The sequence below is a fragment of the Saimiri boliviensis genome, chromosome 2 (genome assembly GCF_048565385.1).
Source record: "Saimiri boliviensis isolate mSaiBol1 chromosome 2, mSaiBol1.pri, whole genome shotgun sequence".
Taxonomy (NCBI): domain Eukaryota; kingdom Metazoa; phylum Chordata; class Mammalia; order Primates; family Cebidae; genus Saimiri; species Saimiri boliviensis.
The window spans coordinates 219,050,067-219,072,283 of record NC_133450.1 but is presented as its reverse complement, the minus strand read 5'-3'; the positions used below and the strand labels follow the sequence as shown (position 1 = coordinate 219,072,283).

Sequence of the window (22,217 nt, the reverse complement as noted above, 5' to 3'; positions counted from 1 at the left end):
ATTCTCAGGGTCAGTTTGGGAATCATCTTCAAACTAGAAAACTCGAGGCCCCACGAATCACACAACTAGGAGTGGACACCAAGGGGCCTCCCAGACACTGCATGAGCTCTCCCGTGACCTCCCTTACGCAGTCACCACAGCCCCACCCATACCACACCACACACTCGTGAGTCCTGAGGAGACAGCCGTGCTCCTAGGAATAGTGACGGGGTCATTTTCACCATATTCAGTTGCCAACTTCCCAGCTGCCCCACACAACTGCGTCTTTGGGACCTGGTGTAGAGGAATATAATCTCTTCAAAAAATGGATAAAGATTCATTCTGTGGGAACCCCTAATAAGCTTCTCAGAACACCACAGGGACCATGTAAAACCACAATCTTGTCTTCTTAGATGAGTGATTCCAACCAGCTGCACTGATTTCTCCACATCTGGGCCACGGCCTCCAGCTGCCAGGCTTTGGAGGTGCTGTTTGGAGTGTGAGTTTTCTCTCTTCCCCAACTGACAGTCCCAAACCCTTGCAAAGTAACATGTAGAATTGTGCCTACTTTTAAGAATAAGTGACTTAGAGTTCTGAATACTGAATTTGAAATTTCTTTGCTTAAAAATAACACTGGAATTGTCTTCCTCTGGAAAAGAATTTTTGTCCCAAGGTGAATTAAAACTATAGCAGTATTTCCAAAGTGATATCAAGGAAAAAAGGCTTTGGTTTTATCAAGGTATATACTGGTAAATATCTTTTCCTTAAAATGGTTTAAATTGGTTAAAAATGGAATCTTTTTACAACAGGATAGTTGGTAATTAAAGATACACATAGTAACTGATATTAGACTTTAAAAGTTCATTACTGAATTGCTGGTTTCTGCCATTTATATGTAAATAAGTGCTTCTGAGGTGCCTAAAGTATGTTTATCCTCTTAACTCTTTCCTGCTCCTGCAGTCCTATTTGTAAACCATGCTGGGAAACAGGCTTTTTGAGTGTGTAGGAAGAGAGTGATCACAGGGTCCTTCTTAAGCACGTGATCTTGACACAGAGCACTCAGATGCCTGAGCTGAAGACTCACCGAGGTGAAACTCGTCTGCATTTCTGTGGTACCTGCTCCCTGCAGGCTTCAAGCAAATGCCACAAGGACTCATCTGCTTCTCTGTCCAGGTCTAGGCCTTCAGGAAAGGCCCTGGCTGATAAAGAGGCGGCTCCGGGCTCAACTGAACAAGAGCAAAGCAGAGTACAGGCCTGAGCCCGGAGGCCGGCCCCAGAAGCCAAGGAAGAGAGGGTGTCTCTGGGAGCCCACAGGGGGACATATGGCCCCTGCCAGGCCTGGCTGAGGGGGCAGTAAACCATCTACCACACTGAGTAACGTGCACACCTGGAATTGCAGTTGACTGAGGACAGTGAACGTCTATTTCCTCTGTCAGCTGGCATCCGCTCACCCCTTTCTGACTTTTTACTTCCCCTCCGTATTTTAGGGGCAGCACCCATCATGCTTAGTCCTTGAGTTCCCATGGAGCTGATCCTACTTCCTGCTCAGGCCTGGTCAATGGAAGAATTTTCCAGAAAACAGTGACCAGCCCAGGGTGCACATGACCCTACCTAAATCAATCAAGACCAGTGAGAGTAAATTCTAGAACTTCTTTTGAACTATCAGGAACACAAACTTGCTCTTGGCCTCTGGACTTGAACCTGGATGAAAAGCAGGTGGAGCTACTGCAGCGCCAGGCCTCCCTGAGGGGGACACATGTCAGAACAGAGCCCGGCACCAGAGCCAGGGGGAGACAGGGCAACCAGAACCCAGTGCCGGACTTCCAGATCCCGCTTCCAGGCGTGCCAGTCCTGCCTCCCGAGCTCTTCTGTCATGCCAGCCAACAAATTCCTCCTTTTGCTCAAGCCAAACTGGGTTGGGTTTCCTGTCACTTACAATCCACAGAGCCCTGGGTGAAACCCTGGAATTCCACTGTACTAAGTATTGATGGAGCTGCAGCGGAGCCAGGCCCATGCTCGGTGCTGAGGCTACAGGAGGAACAAGGTGCAAACAGGCCCAGACCTCGGCAGTTCCCTGCTTACTGGGGAATTATCATGCTGTGTAGCATTTGTGTTTCTTCCTGACTCGGAGCCCTCCGCTGGCTTTCCTGTGTACTTGGAATAAACTCCAGGCCACGCCCCAGGAGGTCCTGCCAACCCTCGCCCTTGTCCCAGCACTCTCCCTGGCTCTTGCAGCTGCACGGGGCTGCGTTCTGCACCCAGAACGTGGCCCGCATATTCCCGCGTCTCTCTGGCTCTGCCTTGCAGGCTCTGCTTCACATCTGTGCATGGCTGGCTTCCTGACGTTCAGGTCTCTGCTCAAGCGTCACCTTCCTGACCCCCTCACGGAGGAGCCCACTCTTTATCATTGTGTTTCACCCTCCTCACTGTCCGGAATTATCTCATTTATTTTCTTGTTTATTGCTCGTCTGTCCATTTTAGAACATCAGCTCGATGACAGCAGGGCCTTTGCCTCACTCACGACCACATCCAGTGGCCTTGGCCCCATGGTACAAAATCGGTCCCTGCGACCTTTCTAGGGTGAATAACTGGTGCGGAGAGTTGAGGCCAGTGGCCAGTGGCATCACAGGACGTCGGGGAAGGACCCAGAGGAGCTGCAAGGGTGAATGCACAGAAGGGCAGGGGAGGAAAGGCCCTAAGGTGGAGTCGCCAGAGCGAGCCCAGACGCGGAGAGGCCGCAGCTGAGCAGGAAGGGCAGCGGGGAGTGCGGGGCTGATGGAGGCCCATGGCTGAGAGCCTGGGGACCGCGCAGAAATCTCTTGGACTTCATTGCCTGGAGTGCTCTGAGCGCTCTCAGGGAAGAGCAGCAGCTGAGATTCCTGTCATTAACACTCACCCAATAAATGTGTACTGAGGCGGGGCCTGCTTGGTCCGGCCCATGATCCGAATGTCACAAATTGCAGCTTCTGTTGAATCCCGTGGAATAAACTTAATGCACAGCCTCTTCTTCCTAAAAGCCACTTCCTCTGAAGGAAAGGACAACAGAAAAGGTATAAGTTTTCCAGAGATGCCACCATCTCTACTCTGAAAATCACGTCCCCTGTCACACCCTGTTCCTGGCAGCAGAAGTGGCAGGTCACCTAAGCTGCTGGACAGAAGGGCTGGGCTCTGCCGCCTGCCTTCCCTGGGGCTGCCGTCACCCTGCTCTGCATGCAGGAGCCAACCTAGACACCCCCTGCTGAAGAGAGGACCACACACACTACAGTAAACCTGGGTGGCTTCTAAGAGCCACAACCACAATCTGCTCACTGCTCAGCCGTCAGAAACCTGCAGAATACCCCGCGCGTTCACATTTCACCACATGGACTTTTCTTTTCTGCTTTTTATTAGAGAAATCTTCAAACATGCCCCAAAGCAGAGAGAACAGTGGAATGAATCCACGTGTTCCTATCACCCAGTGTCAATACCATGCAAAATGGACAAGCTGGTTTCCTCTCTTCCCGCCCCTGCAGTTTTGCTGGATACTTAAAATGAATCCCCGATGACACCATGTCATGTCGTCATCAATACCTCGGTAGGCATCTAGGATAGACACTTCTTTAAAGACCACCATGCCATCACCATTCCTAGCAAAACGAACAGAATTCCCGAGGATCATCCAAGAGACAGTCTCCATGCATGTTTTCTCCACTCTGCCTGCATCCGGATCTGCAGGACGCCAAGGCGCTGCCTCTGGGTGTCAGGCCTCCCAGTCCATTTGGCTCTGGAAAAACCACTCCTGCTCCCTTTTATTCAGAGCACTGGCAGGTTGGAGAAATTGGGTCCTTTCCCTGTGCTTCCTGTAGACTGACAGAGCTAAGGCTTCAATTAGACTCAGGTTAGGTCTTTTAGGTGCACATGCTGCCCAGGAGCACGTGTCCTTCTAGGCTGTCATGTAGCAAAGCCCAGAGTCTGGCTGGGCCATTCTTGCTGAGCTCTGCTGGTGTTGGCCCGGGACCTTGGTCACACAGTTCCCCAACGGCCATCCTCTGAGCACCTTCTCACCCCCTGATGACTGTTGCTAAGATCCACACTTTAATAAGGTTCACAATGGTGGTTTTTGAACTCTGTTATTCCTTCTGCTTTTTTTTTTTTTTTTTTTAAGATGGAGTCTCGCTCTGTAGCCCAGGCTGGAGTACAGTGGCACAGTCTCGGCTCACTGCAACTTTTGCCTCCCGCGTTCAAGTGATTCTCCTACATCAGTCTCCTGAGTAGCTGGGATTACAGGCATGTGCTACCATGACCGGCTAATTTTTGTATTTTTAGTAGAGATGAGGGTTTCACCATATTGGTCAGGCTGATCTTGAACTCCTGACCTCGTGATCTGCCCACCTCGGCCTCCCAAGGTGCTGGGATTACAGGCATGAGCCACAGCACCTGGCTTCCTTCTGCATTTTTAAGCTAGAATCCTTCTAATACATAACTTACCTTCATCAACTATTTGGTCTCCCTGAAATAAGTTTTATATAGGAAAGAAAGGATAAGCACGTGATTCTTTTCTCTTACTTATCAAGCCTTAGAGTAAGAAGCTGGTCCCCAAGCAACCTCCAGTGCTGACCAATGGGATGTATGTGTTTGTGCTTTTAAACCTGAGTTTCAACCAACTGCAGCCTGATTTAACACACGAGTCAGACTGATCTGGGTTGAAATCCCAACTCCACCATTTTCTGGCACTGTGACTTTAGGCAAGTTACTTAATTCCTCTGGGTCTTGGTAAACTGTAAAAGGAAGTTAACGAAACCCACCACAAGGGATGTGGGCTGGTTGCACTGTGCCAGCACGTATGATCCACTTAGTCCAGTGCATGGCACACAGTAAGTGCTCAGTAAAGAACAGCTGCGTGGGATCTTACTGTTATTATTGGCAAGCAAGCCTCTAATGTGTAATCTATGCCTGTATTTGGTATTGGGTTTCAAGACCTTGCAGTTCCGTGGCAGGAAATAATACATTCAATAGCACATTCAAATTGAGGAACAGAATAAGAAGTACAGTCCTGCCCGGGGGTTTTACCTGTGGGGTGGGTGGGGGGGAAGGAGGACAAGAAGATCAGCAGAATTGTTTTGTTGTTATTATGTTTTTAGTGATGTAAGTTTCTTTTTTAAAGAGTTGAATAACTTTGTGGGTTCTCCAGGCACAGAAACTGAGGGCTAGAGCAGATCTACAAGCGGAGAGAAACGAAGTTCTGAATCCAGACCCTAACACTGCGGAACATCTAGGAAATGACCCTGGAACTGGAAATGAAGAGGCTCCCTCCCGCCCACACTCCTGTGTGACAAGACCCAACCGTGAGGTCCACACTTGGGACAGCAACCTGGGGGGTGGGGGAGCACCGTTCACAGCCACTCTGCACCTCCGAAGATTATTAGCTCATCAGATTGGCCTTTGAAAGCATGAAGAAGATGAGACTGTTACACAAGAAAAACTAACACTGGGTGTTTCACTTGCTGTTGCCACGCTGCTCTTGACTCCATTCCTCTGTCTGCAGCAAACTCAGGGTAAGAGATGGAGCCACTAATTACACATGCTTAAGCAGGCCTAATTTTAAGTAAACATATTATACATAGTCAATAGAAATGTGTTCAGTCATGCTAATGAACACAGAGAAAGTACACAGCACTTTACTAAAACAAACAGTCTTCCAGTTTTTCAGTGCTATATGGATTACAGCAAACTATATTTTAAATTAATTACAGGAGTCTCCTGTTTTTGGCTGACTTTATAAAATCAGGGCCTTGAATACTCTCAAACAATACAGAGCTGACCATAAGGCGTATCTGGTCAGTGTGGGCTCCTCTGTCCCCTGGGTAAAGGCTCCCGGAAATGTTGCTAGACCCAGACATGAAGAGGCTCCCAGCCGCCCACCCTCCAGTGTGACAAGACACCTGGCGTTGGGCCCAGGACAACTGCAGAGTCCACACTTCCCAACCAGGACCCCTTGGCCCCCCAGCAGCTGCCCCAAGCCCAGACAGGACAGAGCCTCAGTGAACTGGTCCAACTAACTGAGAGGAAAATGCAGAATGGAAAACCCCTTGTGGCTCCACAGCATTATCAATATAAAGACATTTGAAGTCAACAGACTGTCAAAAAACGAACACCAACACAAATATTAAAACTGAAAAACACAGGGGAAATGCAGGAAATCAATCCAAGTCTTTGAGACAACTGTAGATCTAAGCAGAGGAGATAATACAAATGGCCAACAAGCACGTCAAAAGATACTCAATGTCATTTGCCATCAGAGAAGGGCAAACAGAATGCACAAGGAGATTCCACTTCACGCCCACTAAGATGATAGACTCAAACAGACAGATAATAACGAAGTGCTGGTGAAGGTGTAGGGAACCTGGAACCTACGTACACTGCTGGTGGGAATAAGAAACAGTGGAGCTCCTTTGAAGCATCATTTAGTAGTTCTTCAAACATACCCAGTTACCACATGACCCAGCAATTCCATGACTAGGTAGATGCCCAAGAGAAATGAAAACATGTCCACACAAAAACTTGCACATGAATGTTCATAGCAACCTCATGCCTAACAGCCAAGAAGTACATAAAACCCAGATATACATCGGTTGAATGAATAACCAAAATGTGGTATATCCATATAATATTCTATTATTTGGTGATAAGAAGGAATGAAGCAATGGTCTATCCTACAACATGGACCAACCTTGAAAACATTACGCTAAGTGAGAGAAGCTGGTCACAAAAGACCACACACTGTGTGATTCCATTTATATGAAATGTCCAGAATAGGCAAATCTAGGTAGAAAGCAGATCAGTGGTTGCCTAGGGCTGGTGGAGAGTGGGGAGGTGAGGACTCTAGAGAAATAAGAGAGTGGTTACTAAGGGATATGGGGTGATAACCTGATAATGGGTTTTGGGGGTGATAGAATGTGCAATAATGGTTGCACAACTCTGCATTTACTAAAAACCACCGAACTGTACACGTCAAATGGGTGAATTGCATGATATGTGAGTTATATCTTAATTTTTAAAAACTCTATATATTAATATAAAAGAAAACTATAAAACGTGCTTACACATGCTCTTCCAGTGTGGCACTGTGGTTAGAAGTGTGGCTGGAGTAAGACGTATGTGAGCATTCTAGTTATTCGTCTAGTTCTAGATGCATGACCTTGGCTAAGTTCTTTAACCCCTAAGTAGTGAGTGTGCTTCGCTCTTCTCATATGTGAAATGGGTATAATAATGCTCATCTCTAAAGAGGGGTCTTCTGAAAATTAAATGAAATCAGGGAGGTAAAGCTTTTATCACAGGGGTAAGCATACAATAAATGCATACTAAACATCAGCTCTTATGAATATCAGGTAATACATACAATAACAAAAGACAAAAAGCAATCCAATGTCAAAATGTGAAGAGGCCATCAGGAAAATAAAAACATGCTATATAACGGGGTCTGCTGGTTTCATGAAAATAACAGTTAGGTGGGATCTGCATAGAGATAGAAACTCTAGTTCATATCATATGAAGTGCTAGCAAGAAAACAGCAAAAAATAGTGGGACCAAAGTGGGGCTGATTATGAAAGAATAAAGTATGAGACAGAGCATTTAATTAATGAACCCTGAGTTGTAACAAAAGGATTCTCTGTTTTTTTGTGTGTGTTCACTGTTGTAGATATCCTAAAGTTGGCTGACAAGTGATTAGAAAAGAAACAAGGTAAGTTATATTACACCAAACCAAGGAAGCCCAATTGCCAGAGGTTTTCCAGCACCATTTAATCACCCATGTGCGGGTCAAGAAGCTCCAAGCGCTCCAGCACCATGAAGAAACTGCGATTCCTCAGTGATTCACTTCTGCTCGGCACTGCTCAGGGATCAGAATATTCAGTCCAATTCAAACCTGCGAACTTTAATTCACAGTCTTTCTGATTCTCGCTTTTCTTGTTTGCTCTATGGGCCCTAAATGGGCACATTATTGGTCTTGTATTCTCTGGGCGTCTTCTGATTGTTTTCTTTCCGCTTCCTTCTGGATCTTGTGCCAAGTTTGGCTTCAGCAACACCAGAGGCAGGACTAGAGACAAACTATATCCAGTTTCACCATTCTATTCCCCAGTGAGCCAATTCAGCAGGGAGTACCATTCTAAAAGAAAGGGATGTTCTGCTCATGTACATGCCACTACCCAGAATACTCTGCAAACTCCTTGGAGAACCCAGCCAGACACACATCAAAAACAGCAGGGTTTATTCATGGGCACGCAGTAAGGTCTCCTAAAATATTTCTGAAGAAAAATGCACATAAAAAACACCTACAAATATACCTGGAAGAAGAAAACCCTCATTGTGATGAGTGCTACTAAAGGATGACTCACGTGTGTCCACCGTCTCCTGAATTGGGATGAAGCCCACAGGCAGTGTGTCCTTGATGTCAATGAGCTTCATATCTACTAACACGTTCCCCAGATGACTCTTGGGAAGAAAGAAAAGAGATACAGACTATTAATCCGAACACGCCTGTGGTAGGTTTGCCATTTTGGCTTCAAGATGCATATTTAACACAATGACTCATGCAGCTTTATGACAGCAGGTTAATTAGAGTAGATGACACTTAATGTTCCCCAGTGGTTACAAAGGGACTCGTGTGGCCCCCAGGAAGGAGATTCATCTGTGGAACCTCAAAGCCACTCACTCAGACACGGCCTTGGTGAGCTGGGAGCAACCCAGGAGATGCTCTAGACATAACCCAGCAGAGGGCAGCTGTGCTCACAGGTCCCGGGACCAGGCTACCACTCAGCCCTGAGCATCAGATCTCAAGGCCAGGAGTTTTTAAAAAGAGCAAATTCCTGAGGCACTCGTAGGGAAGAGCTGCACATAAACCTAACAGGGAACCCATCACACTCCTAAGTGATCACCAGTCTGCATAGTGACACACATTTCAGTTGCTAGATACATTTTGCAAAATCCCAAGAATCATAAACTAATACAGAGTGAAAGCCCTGCTGCCTCAATATTACACATATTCTAAAATGACATGCACCAGGGCCTCCTAAAGTTTCTATTTAGTGGTAGTGTATGGGGTCCACAGTGCGCAGTTTCTGTAACTAGGTAAAAATATCTTTCAAAGACAGTAGACTATTCTGTAATTGCGAGAGAAAGCTCTTTGCAAACATGCCGGCACTTGCAGCCCGCATTTCAAGCTGGAAATAAGCGCTAAAGATATCTACCCTACAACTTAAATATGTGGGGCCACTTTGGAGATTTCATCAAAATCTTCAGAGTAATCTGCAGCTTGGTTCCCCCTCTCTAGTCAGAGCCAGTTAAGGAAAGAACGATGGGTTCTAACCCCAAATCTCTCCTGTTAGGATACTAGCAGTGCACTCCACGTGCCCATTTTGCAGAAGTGCCTCAACCCCGAAGCCCAGCGTGAGCATGCTCTCCGTTTACTTGTTCAGCATCCTTGGACAAGCATCTAGTTGGTCAGCCATCACTCTGCCCTGGACAGCAACTTCTCAGGCTGTTGTTCCATCTTGCTTAGAGAAGAAGGGCTGCTACCTCCATCTCTGCACATGGGAGCCAAGATCCCACCTCCACCTGCACTGTGCCACGTCTCTGAAATCCAAGCAGGGAGTTCTCATCATCTAAACTGTGTCATGTTCCCTCTTGGCACTCTCTTTTTCCCTCCCTATCAATTTGTGGGGTTATTTGTTTAATATCTGTCTCCCTTCTAGAGTTTAAGAACCGTGAGAACCAAAACTATCTCTGTTCCTACTGTAAATACAAGCCTAGCATGGTTTTTGCCACACAGCAGGTACTCAGTAATTATTTGCTGAATAAATTATTTTTGGGGGCACATTTTTCAATTGGGCCACTCAGAGTCAGAAATCAAACTGGAGGCCAGGCGCTGTAGCTCACACCTGTAATCCCCACACTTTGGGAGGCCAAGGCGGACGGGGCTCTTGAGCTCAGGCGTTTGAGACCAGCCTAGGAAACATGGCAAAACCCCATCTCTAGAAATGGAAAAAAAAAAAAAAATGGCTGGGTGTGGTGGCACTCAGGCATGTAGTCCCAGCTACTCAGGAAGCTGAAGTAGGAGGATGGTTGGAGCCTGGGAGGTTGGGGCTGCAGTGAGCCAAGATCATGCCACCGCACTTCAGTCTGAGCAACAGAGTAAGACCCTGTCTCAAAAATAAATAAACAAATAAATAAAAATCAGCTGGGCACAGTGGCTCATGCCTGTAGTCCCAGCACTTTGGAAGGCCAAGGCAGGCAGATCACTTGAGGTCAGGGGGTTGAGACCAGCCTGGCCAACATGATGAAACCCTGTCTCTACTTTAAAAAACAGAAAAATTAGCTGGGTGTGCTGGTGGGCATCTGTAGTTCCAGCTACTCTGAAGGCTGAGGCAGGAGAATCGCTTGAACCCGGGAGGCGGAGGTTGCAGTGAGCTGAGGCTGTGCCACTGCATTCCAGCCTGGGCGACAGAGGGAGACTTTGTCTCAAAAAAATACACATACACACACACACACACACACACACACACACACACAATCAAGTTGGGTTTGCTGAGATGTCAAATCTAAACTATATCAATAAAAATATCTAAAGTACTGATATACACTAATAAATATAATAGATATATTATCAACCAAAAATATACAAATGAAATAAATTATGAAAATTTAACTAGGAAGGTCAAAACAGCAAGTATAACCTATGATCAGTGTTTTTACGGCACTGCCATCAGGAAACCGTTTCTTTCTCTCAGAACTATCGTATTTGGCAACAATTAATATTCTGACATTCCAGGTAGCTGGGCTTCAGGAAGACAACATACAGCACAGCCTAGGGAGTGGTAAGTGGGACCTCAGAACGCGGAATAAATCTCTGACCATGTAGGAAGGGTTTGAACTGTTAACCTAACTTGCAAGCATCAGCTGCTTTCAGAATCGCCTGACCCAATCTATCATAATTTTTTTTCATGGCAGTTGCTTTTCCATGTCATCACTGCTTTCTGCATTGAGAAATTAACAACTAGGCATGTTTTCCTGCCCTGCAGATGGATGGGCATTCATCAATATCCTTCTCAAATGTCTTCTACTTGACAAGTTGGGTTTTACAGAAGTCAACTGCAAACCACTTAGTGACCTCACCCTCCACACACTCTACAAATGTCCCTGATTATAAAACCTGAACATCAGTGGTTCGGCCATTTAAAAAAAAAAAAAAAAAAAAAGCATGGAAAACCCCTTGCATGCATACAAAATGGGAGGCTGCACTGTCAGAGCCCCCCACAGCCCAAGTGTGGTCCCTCCTGACACAGGGCTGCCACTGTACTGGGTTTAATACAGTGGGTCTGCGACACCATTAATTTTGCCTGTTCCTCTCCCCTCCCCCATCTGTGCTCTCTTTCATTTCCTCCTCATAAATATGAAGAACGTATTCCCAATCCTTGTTGAGCAAATGATTCATGCCAAAAGCCCAATATGCACTGACTCAGGGTATTTATATTGTCTCTGGTAGCCAGTATTTGCTAGTATACTGTAATTATTTTTGACAACCTTGCATTTAAGGTAGCCACAGATAACCAACTTAATATTCAAATGTTCATAAATCCTTCTGTTTAATATCCTCCCTACCTAATCTATGTACATTATTATTACAGGTAATGCAGAAAGTACAGGGCATGAAAAGTGCAATTAATCTCGATCCTTCCCCAGGAAGCAATGTCACTCCAAAGCCAGGTTTCTGTATTAATAGCATTATTGGGGGAAAGAAATTTAGGTTCCAAAGGAGTCTCCCAAAACTCCTACGCTGGGAGTCTCAAGTCACCTAATTAAGAATCTGTCCAGTCTGGAGATCCCACATCCCTCCTTTACAGTTGTAAAACATTATGTTCTTCAAAGTCTTGGTTTGGACTACAGAGCCAGCACAGACTGGCTGTAACAGATTAAAATATTTGATTCCTCCTGCACTCCTGGGTTGGCAAGAGGGCCCCTGCCAACCGCTGGAACTCGATCGATTGGATCCCAGTATCGGATCCATTCATTCTTTTTCCAAAAACAATACGCACCACTTCAAAGCGAGGCAGAGGCTTCTCACACTGCCTTCGTCCTATTCCAACATCCCTTCATCATGCCAAGAAATATCTTTTTAACGTTCAACACATGTTGACGAAATCAATGGATTTTCTCGAATACACTTACCCACGATACCCAATGCTAACAAGCCCCGGTGACTTGTCTTTGTCATATTTAGCTCTGTCACTGTCCCCACTCCAAGGGATGCGGGGACTCCGCTAGCCTAAGTACCGACACCCCATGGTCTTTGGGGTAAAATGCAGTAAGAACAAAAATAAAAAATGATCACAGAGATCACAGCTGTCCTTGGGCCACTTTCAACTGAAGCCTCTTTGGCCTCTACTCATTTTTAACTGAAACCTCTACTCAGCCTTCAGCCCACACCTGGGTGCCTCCTCCGGGTGCTCAGTGAGCCGGGGAACCTTCGGGGACTCATTACAAACTCACAGTGCCCTTGTCCATGCTTTAGCCCTGCTACCTTCCTGGTATTTAAAATACACTCAAATGCCTGAATTGAGAAGATTACCAGTCTTTTGTGCCAAGGTTTTCCCTGACTCCATTATAAACTCTGTACTTTACAACGCGCATATATTGCTCTTGTAATTAGGGGGAAAAAAATAAAGCAATGACTTTTCTCCCAGTCCTGAATATGCTCAGAATAATTCTCCTACCAAAGAATTAACAACAAACAACAGGAATAGGGGTAGAAGAGAGTGCAAGCCAGAAAGTCACGTGATGGTCTACATTCAGAAAACACTGAGGGTACACGCCAGGACCCTGTGATGGACCCACCCTCCTCTCCCCAGGTGGCAGAGAGGAGGACTAATGCTTTCCCCACTTCATGCTGTTGAATGAGGATATTTGTCATCTGGGTTCAGTATTTTTTCTTTAACCACAAACAAATATTACTGTTATAATTTATATAAATAAATCAATAAAAAGATTTCCAAAAATAAAAACTGACATGACAAAGAGACAATAACATTTGACCAAAAATGAAAGGTTAGCCCTGTAAATGAAAATCCCAACTGCTCCCTATTTGGGGCTAGGGAAGAGAAGTAACCTTGAACAAGCATATCACCTCCTGGATCTCGGTTTCTTCACTGGAAAGGAACTTCCACTTGTAGAGATTATGTGTGGACAGAATGAGGTACCCAGGACAGGCCTTGCACAAAGAAGATACTCACTAAAGCTACTTTCTTTTTTGCCAATTCATCTATTAAAATACCTTATTAGACGTAAAAAACAAAAACCAAAACCTTAGTAGATGTCTTCAAAGTTTCCTAATTTACGGGTGCAAGTATTTTTAAAAAGCACAGTAAGAGAAATCTGCAGGAGTGGATACTTACCCACAAAAATAATGAAATGTGATATGTCACATAGAGATTCAAAGGGAGCAGAAATGTCACTGTGGAAGCAAGGGCATGATGTCTGTGGACGGGGTGGGGTCATACGGGCCCTCCCTGAGCCATGCTGCCTTTGCTGGCCAGCGTTAAATCCCGCTCCACTGGAGAACTCTCACTGCCGCACTATCCTGTGATTTGTTGCTTGGAGGAAAGGTAGGCAAACGAGAGCAGAGCTGGGAGAGAAATTTCCTGGTTTCCTTTTGAGATCACAATTTAATGGAATTCACGGTACACTTGGGTACATGGTTAATAATACTGTTAATAAATGAAACACAGTGCTGGCTGCTGATTCTACCCAGTTCCCTAAAACCACAGATAAATTAATATGGCAATGAAAATAAACCACAACAACAAAATGAGGAAATTCCAAACAGGAATGTAAATTACTTGTGCTCACTCAGCAAGTAGAAACTGCGACTAGACTTACATTTTCTTTGGAAAATGATCTTGTGAAACACAGGTATCTGGTAACCTTGGATTTAAATAAGCCATCTTTCCAGAGGTCGGCATCCACACCATCTGCTGTCTGTGCAACCTACACCAAAGAGACAGAGAAAAGGAGCGCAGGTAAGGCAGGAAGGAGCTGAAGGTGTGCGTGGCCACTTCTTCCGCATGTTCCAATTAACACGGGCCCGGGCTCTCTGGGCATCTCATTAGTTTATTTCACTAGGCACTGGGATGAGATTTTCCAAAAGGGGAAAAGGGAGAGTGTGAAAAATACAACTTCTAAAAATACTGTCCCTGGGGAAGCTGTTGATTAAAGACACCCTGACAAAAACGGTTCTAATGAGAAAAGAGCAACTTTTGTTGGACCAAGAAGGGATTGGGTAAGTCAGCACATTACCACTTACTCACAGGGGATGGTGTGGGTGAAGAAAGGAGTCCACAGGGTGTGATGAGCCACCTGAGGGGCCACTGCCTGCAGTGAGGGTGACACAGCCTCCTGTTCTAGGGCCCTGGGACCAGCTGGGTGCTTCAGTCAATGGGATTCTACTGGAGGCTGGGGTGGAGAGGGAGGTCAGAAACATTTCACTCCACCCTGCATCCTCTTGGTACAAGCCCTGAGAGTGGTATTCAAGGTCAGAAACTGGATCAGGATAGAAAAACAAAAGAAGACTCGGTTCCTTGTTCCTGGTCTCACTAGGAAGCCATTTTCTCACCTGTAGCTGTAGAAATTCTCCACTAGGAAGTGTCGTGAGAATGACGCCAGCCAGCCTTGATCTGAGTATCAAAGCCCCTGTGACCTAGACTGGGCTGGGCTAGTGGGTATTCGCATGAAAGACCCGGCTTTGTGAGAAGAGCATGCAAAGGAGATGGGAGAGGAGGAGGAGAAGAGGGTGGTGCTTTCTTCCTATTTCTTTCCAGACTGCTCTGTGAATTGCTGGTCAGGGCTTGGTCTGTTTTCTGCCTCAGCCTCCCTGTAAGGGTATGACTCAACCTTGCATGCCTTCCTTTAAGAACCTCGAAGCGGGGCATCCAGGAAGACCGAGGAGCAGCACCCGTTTTGGGATAAACTCTATAGGAAGTCTCTGAGCAGCTCACTTTCTGACTCCTTCTGGGTTCTCCTTTTGAGCTTTAGACTTTGGGATCTGGTCCTTGACCTGACAAGCTCCTGCCCATCCTGACAAACTGCTGGAAGTGCCTCCATTCTTCACACACAACTGCTCTGATGCAGCCGCATCCTGCACACTGACTGCAGGCTCTGCACAGAGCATGGCGGGCCCCGCAGCACGTGGATGGCCTCTGCCTGTCACATGCTCACAGCGGAGGCGGGAGCCAGGACCCCAGTCCAGTGGGCTCAGGCTTCCCAGGACATTCCTGGAGCCCACCACAGCCACGCTCTCTGAGGCTGCCTTAGAAAAACTGAAAGGCCAGGAGGCAAAAGAAAAAATGCTTGTTTTTCAAACCAAACAATTGTAAATTAGCAAATATAACAACAGGAAAAGAAAGGCCCTTATGATAAAGATGCAAATATATTTTGACTCGAAAGCTGAAGGAGGAATGGTATGGGGATAATTTTAGGAACTGTTTCTCCAAGTATGTCACCCCCACAGATAGAAACAGGATGGAATGGGGGTCGGCATTTTTCCCCATAATGGTGATCCGTAGAGTTTCTATGGAAACATGAGATTTAAGGCAGTGGTCTCAGCTCCTCTACCACCAAGCACGTCCTATGCTTGTTTCCTCCCATGGATTCTATGTTTTGAAAGATTTTCTCCCAAGGCACTTTTTACTGTATTTCCTCAATTCTAGGATGCAGTCATTTGGGGAACACCCCTTCACACAAAAAAAGGCATAGTACCATATCCAAACATGTGTGTCTATTTTAAGATGCATCCCAATTTTAGAACCACTAAAATGTAAAAATAAAACACGTTGTAAACAAAAGGAATAAGGGAACCTCCATGGTCTCTCTATAATAAATGCATAATTTCTGATAAACTTTCAAAAACAGAAACTGTCTGCAGAACACTCCAACCACAAGCTGCGCTGGAAGACAGGGAGCTGTGCCTTTAGCCTTCCAACAGACAAGGGCATCTAGAAGGGCTTGTTTGGGTATCTGGGAATCCCACAGAGAGGGGTGTGCCTTCTAACCCAAGGCTAGAAAGGTCTCCAGGGTTTGCCGGTGATGATTCTCTCCACTCACCACACTGCTAGAACCGTCCTTTCTCTGAGTGAGAAATAAAAATGTAATGGGAAAAAGCCGGCAGTGTGGGCTCCTCTGTTTGAGCCTACGCGCCACTGTTCCCCCAATCCTTATCTATGAAGCATTAAACAAGGATGACCAAAGGCCCAGCTTTGACCTGGACCGAAATTCATTTGCAATGAGGTAAAAGTGTGTAAAGGCATCATGAAGGAGCCCAGGGAGGTGAGGTGGGAAGAATGAGAGAGAGAGAGAGAGAGAGAGAGAGAGAGAGAGAGAAGAGAGAGAACCTCCCCTAACCCCCAAGGAAGGTGTTGCTGGGCAGAGCAGGTCTCTGGAAGGGAGCCCGGAGGGCTGGATGGTTCAGGGATCCATAGCACCAGGTACTGGGTGAGGAGTACAATGTGGGTTCCTGGCTCCTTGAGAACACTGGGAAGGCGGCCCTGGTGGAACAAGGTGGGCATTTCCGGCCTGTCTTCCCCACAGCAGTAAGATGTACCCAGGGGCTTCTTCCCAACCCAGTCACATAAAGGTGCCTAATAACCTAAATTCTTTCCATCCCAAGTCAGGAGAGCTAATGATCTGCAAGATAAATGATCTGTCTATGTGGCTGAAGTCACAACCCCAAGAGGATCCCACACACCTGACTCAAGGCAGGGTCTACCTGACGGTGCCCATGCCTCCCGGTGCCCCTGCAGAAGCTTATAAACTCAGCAGTCAGCCTCAGGTCCCAGCATCAGAAAGGGAGGTGGGGTGTGGGGTGGAGGACCACTTTGTGTAGAGTATTCGCTGCAAGGAATTCAGGCAGACTTGAACTTGAGGCCCAATGGCTTAAGCCAGTCCTGTCCTCTGCAAAGTGGACATGCTGCCTCTCCCTGTGGGCATCACCGCTGGGGCAGAGGAGACCATGGACATGCAGAGCGCCTGCCTTAGTGTATGAGCACTCCAAAGACAGCGCTAATGTTTCTAAACCAAAAAAGGGGACATCTGCTCTGACAGAGAACCAAGTCTTAAAAGTGATGTCAGGCTACATCTGGATTCAAAAAGTCCTCTGTCGTCTGAGGGCTCAGCGCCAATCTCTGGGACTAAATCTGATCTTTCCAAACACAAATGATATACTTGTACGAGGAACATCTGTCCTCCTCCTGCTATCACACCCTGGACTATAAGCTTCACAGGGACAATAGCAGTGCCTGTTCTGCTCGCCATTTTACCCCTTGTGCCAAGCACAGTGCCTGCATGGATGGGCTCCATCTAACCTTGTTAAAGAATAAATGAACAAGTCAATTCTGTAATCAGGGCAGTGTGAAAAGCCACATACTCTGCCAGCTTCCCAAGTAAGGTAACGGGAAATGTTTTAAATGAAATGTCCAGGATTTAATCATTGGGCTGAGTGAATCCCCTTCAGAATCACCACTCTGAGGCACATACCCATTTCAGCACGGAGGCCACCTACTCTTTTGGTTACCTTGTATGTTTGCCGCCTTGTACCCAAGACAACGTGAGATGTCTGCTGACTGCAGAACCTTCAGAGTCTGTTTCAGGGCCTCGCACACACATGAGCACACGTGCATGCACGCACATGCTCTTGCACACTCACACTCACTCACACACGATCACAACCTCTCTCCTGGCATTTCTTCCCCGGGAGTAGGAGCCATTTCTGAGGAGGAGCAGGGCCCTAGGGCAAGGCAGTGGCGGACTGTACACACAGCTTATCTCTCTTCCTGCCAGGATTCCTCTAAAACAGCAATCAAGTGGAGAGTGCAGAAGCCTCCACAATGAAGAGCGAGAGGGGAGAGGTAGCACAAGGGCCTGGCATTGCAGAAAGCAGAAGGCAAGGACTTTAGCCAGTGGAGGGGTTGCGACCTAATGGGCCCATGGGGGCAGATGCTGAGCAGAGCCCCAGGATCCAGAATAACCAGAAACCAACTGGGGTGGGGACAGGGGAGCAAGTGCAAGTTTCAGGCTGAATCAGGCGGGCTGAAACAAGGTTCGTAAACAAAGTGGTTAGACTCCTGGGTGCCCACTTCTGTTTCAGGTGTATTTTTTGCAGAAAGGAACCCAGCACGGCTCAGGACTCTAGAACACGGGCAGGTGGGGAAGGAGGTTGGAGGCCAGGAGGAGGTGGGGGAGGAGGTGCAACTTTAGAGTGGAAACAAGGGTAACTGGGTAACGGTGCATGCACATTGAATGGCAATGGCAGGCCCCTCCCCACCACCCGGGCTCACCCTCCTTCCTGCTTCCAGCAGCCTCCCCTGAATGCTGGACACTGAGGGCTTTGTCTCTGGAGAGCTCCAAGGTGGACCAGCCCATGATCCCTGAGCCAGCTCCTGCTTGTAGCCCCACTGTGTAGCCCACCAGCCAGCAGGCCCCCCACCCATGAGCTGGTGCTTCCATCTTAAATGCCAACCCATAACAAAGGGTCACCAGGCACTGGGGACAGGCTCAGACACAACAGAAGGGCCAAAAATAGAAAAAAGGGAGCTTGAAGGAAGCACAGAGAATAGGAGGAAACAGTGCCAGCTTAGGACAGAGAACCCAGCCTGTAATTAAATCCTCAGAGGGACGGGTGAATAGATTGCAGATACCAAACAAGAACAGAATATGATGAAAACTTTTTCAAAAAGGAACACTTTGAGGGCAATATAAAGAGATTAGAAATTGTAAACACTGGAACAGAAAGCTGAGGAAACCTTCTAGAAGGTAAAGTACAAAGATGAAGAGATCGATCATAGGAATGAAAACTGAAGGGTCAAGATGACATCCAACTAACAAAAGTTTCAGAAAGAATTTTTAAAACAAAAAACGGAGGGTAGGGGGAGCCTCTGTGTTAGAGGTCCTGAGTGCTTCTGCAACGTGGATGAAAAAGACCCACCCAAAACAAAAGAACAGAGAATCCCACCACAAAGGGGATAAAGAAACCACCTTAAATACTTGCAGAGAGAAATAATGGGACACATACAAAGGAACGGGAATCATTCTGCATCCAATTTCCCAACTGCAACACTGGAAACTAAAATACAAGATAACAATGTCTTCAAAATTCTGAGGAGCTCTGGAATTCCACACCTAAGCCCACTATCGATTAAGTGCGAGGGTGGAATAAAGACCTTTGCTGATGTGCAAGGACTTAAAAAGTTTATCTCTCAGGGGCCCTTTCTGAGGAAGCTACTGGAGGATGCATCAGCAGAACCGAGGATTAAATCAATAAAGGGGAAACCATAAACTCCAGGAAACAGAACCCACACAGCACAGCAGCCAGGCGACAGCAGCACACCCAGGCCCAGACAGGGAAAGGAAGAGACGTCAGGGCAGCAATCTCTGGGGAGGAGGGTTGTGGAGGGGAGAGCATTTAGAACCGGACTTACTGGTTGGAAGGAAATAGGCATGGGCATGTGACAAAGGCCTTGGAGCATTTAGAACAATGAAAACAATGGACCTAAGGCTATTCGACAAAAAAAAAAAAAAAAAAAAAAAATGGAATCAATTTCAAAATTAAAAAGACATTTTAAGAAAGTAATGTGAAAATCAATAGGCATCTGGACGACTCCTCAAATGAATGAAACAAGTTTGATTAATTCCAAGAAAAATAAAAGGTCGTATGAGAAAGAACACACACTCCTAATACGTTACTTGATTCAGTGGTACCCAATGTCTGCATTATAATCTGGGAACACTGAGCATTAATCCAGCAAAAACTGTGATAATACTTAATGGGGGGAGATTATAAGAGAAGAAAATAATCAAGAAATAAGCAATATAATAAAATTACTTAGAAATAGGGAGATAAGTACTAGAGAGAAAAAAATCTTAAGAAGTTGAAAGCAAATGTCTGGGAAATAAAAAGGCAAAGGTGGGGAGACAGGGCAGGGGCTGCTATATTACGAGCGCTCTGAGTTTTTAAACTGCACACATGTATCACTTTGTTAAAGTAAAAGCAAATTTTAACTCTGAAAGAGAGCTGGGGAAATATCGAAGAGAGTATGAAAATTCGTTATTTCTTTTAGGCAAACCACTGCTATTGCTGCCATCAGGGACATGAATAGCAATGCAACATAATCTCACTCCTAGTTTGCTTGCTAATATGTTCCCAAGTGGGTGACAATGTCCAAAGCTGCACATCCAGCTGATTCCAGCCTTCCCCCTGGCTAGGCTTCCCCAAAATGCAGATGCCTGGAGGGGGAGCTGCAGCACCCCGGGAGTCCCTGGGACGGTGGCTGCCTCTGCCACGGAATCGACACAGGGCTCTACCAATTCCTGTCTCACATAGCCCAGGTCTCTGATTGCTTTCTCTGGTGTGATTTCAGAGTTCACATTCTGGACCACTGTGTAGCAGTCACAGAAGATGATGTGCATTCAGGAAGCCCTGAACAGTCCACTGGACAGTGGGACTGGCTACCTGTGGCTTGCCTGTAAAATATGCTGACTGTAAAGTGACCCCTGAGGTTAAATGTAAGCAATCTCCCTGGTTTAAGGGAGTCCCTTAATCCCTGAAAGACCTGGGGGCTGGGGAGCAGCTACTGTGAAAACCCTAGGGTAGAAATAAAGTTGTTATATTAAAGAGGCAGAAAGTAGGGCTCTGTAACTGGAGCCTGGTAAGATGGGAGGAGTGTTATTGATAATGCTTATTGGGGCTCAGCTTATAAAGGCAAGAGTGGGAGATAATAAATTTCTAAAGATTAGAGGACATCCTCACAATAGAAGATTCAGCAGCCATTTGAAACAACTTTGTACACACATACATACTAACATGGAAAAGTTCAGGAGAAAGAGTAACTTACAACACGGTTTACAAAGTACAATCCTATATTTTGTTTTCAAAACAATTATCTGTAAAGGGATCTAGGCAAATATAAAGCAAAACATCAACCACTGTTTGGCTTTGCACAGTTGAGATTACGAGTATTTTTAATGTTCTTTTTATTTTTGCCTGTATTTCTTCTGCTTTTTTGGTAATGAGCATATATAGCTTTTATAAGAAAAACAATTGTAAATACTTCATTTGATGGAGTGAAAAATAAAAATCCGCTGGATTTAAACTTGTGAAGCACTTTGTAAATCAGCTATCCAACTAAGCCACCTAAAGAGGAGCTGTGCAGTCAATCATTTCAACCGTCAGAGGTTTTTCAACATCGGAATTGAGTGCTCCTTGCCAAAGAGAAACTCTCAAAAGACATGCTAACCACCAATTTCATCAATCCGTTTACACCCTGGTGTTTCAAGAGAGCCCACCCACAATTCAAAGGTGTATTCAGCAGACAGAAAGCAATCAAAGGAGCCAGGAAATTCTGCAGACGTTCCAAAGGAAATAATCTGGCTGACACGATGAACAAGAATGAAGTTCAAAGGCCTCTGGGTATGTTAGATCATCAACAGTGGAAACACACACACTTGGCCCAGGCCAGACAGCGGCCAACTGTGAGCCATTTAAACTCAGTAAGAGCAGTGTGGGCACAGCAGAGGCAAGAAGCCTACCCAACCATCCGTGGAGTCCCTAACAGGTGGTGTGCCCAAGACGCTTTCTACAAATACAAAGTGAAAGTCAGAAGCATTTGACTAATCCAGTGAAGAGTGCAGGAACTCCTAGTTGTTTTTCAGTTCTGATTTTATTTGCATCATTTTCTTATACCTTCAGCTGAGATGTCTAAATTTTTTAGCAAAAGAAATGCAAAGCATAAACATGTTCCTTAAGACCAATGCATCTCATCTCCCTCAGTCTCCAGGTGGTCCTCTCTACTCACCGGGCACAGGGAGACAGCGGACCACCCAGCCCTGTTGGCCTTGAGCCTCTCTGGCCCTCCTGATACTGTACCCACTTCTCCACTCTAGTTCTCCTTCCTCAGATAGGTCTTTCCTAACTGTGCCCTACAATCTCCTACCTTCCTGCCTTTGCTCATTTTGCTCCCTCTTGCATCTATGTGTCTTGTTGAAATGATCTCATTATTTAGGGCCTGGCTGAAAGAACCCAGCACTCTACAGCCTCCCTGATGATCCTAGCAGGCAAGAACTTAGACTTCTGGAGTCAGTCAGATTTGAGTTCAAGTCCCAGCTCTGCCACTTACATACTAGGGTTTTCCAAAGTCACTCTTTTACTCTCTGAGCCTCACCTA

At 46.1% G+C, this 22,217-nt stretch overlaps 1 protein-coding gene across 4 annotated transcripts in view; it reads right to left on the bottom strand.

Moving 5' to 3' along the window:
* Window positions 1–22,217, bottom strand: part of MVB12B (multivesicular body subunit 12B) — a 179,257-nt gene that overhangs the window by 109,542 nt on the left and 47,498 nt on the right. For 3 of the 4 annotated variants that reach the window (XM_074395353.1, XM_039475072.2, XM_010351399.3), the window contains exons 3-5: window positions 13,888–13,995; window positions 8,352–8,448; window positions 2,876–3,005 (exon numbers count right to left, since the gene is read on the bottom strand). In XM_074395353.1, the coding sequence (XP_074251454.1) occupies window positions 2,876–3,005; window positions 8,352–8,448; window positions 13,888–13,995 (335 nt within the window). The remainder of the gene's footprint in view (window positions 1–2,875; window positions 3,006–8,351; window positions 8,449–13,887; window positions 13,996–22,217) is intronic. The other variant, XM_039475073.2, reaches the window with a different exon arrangement.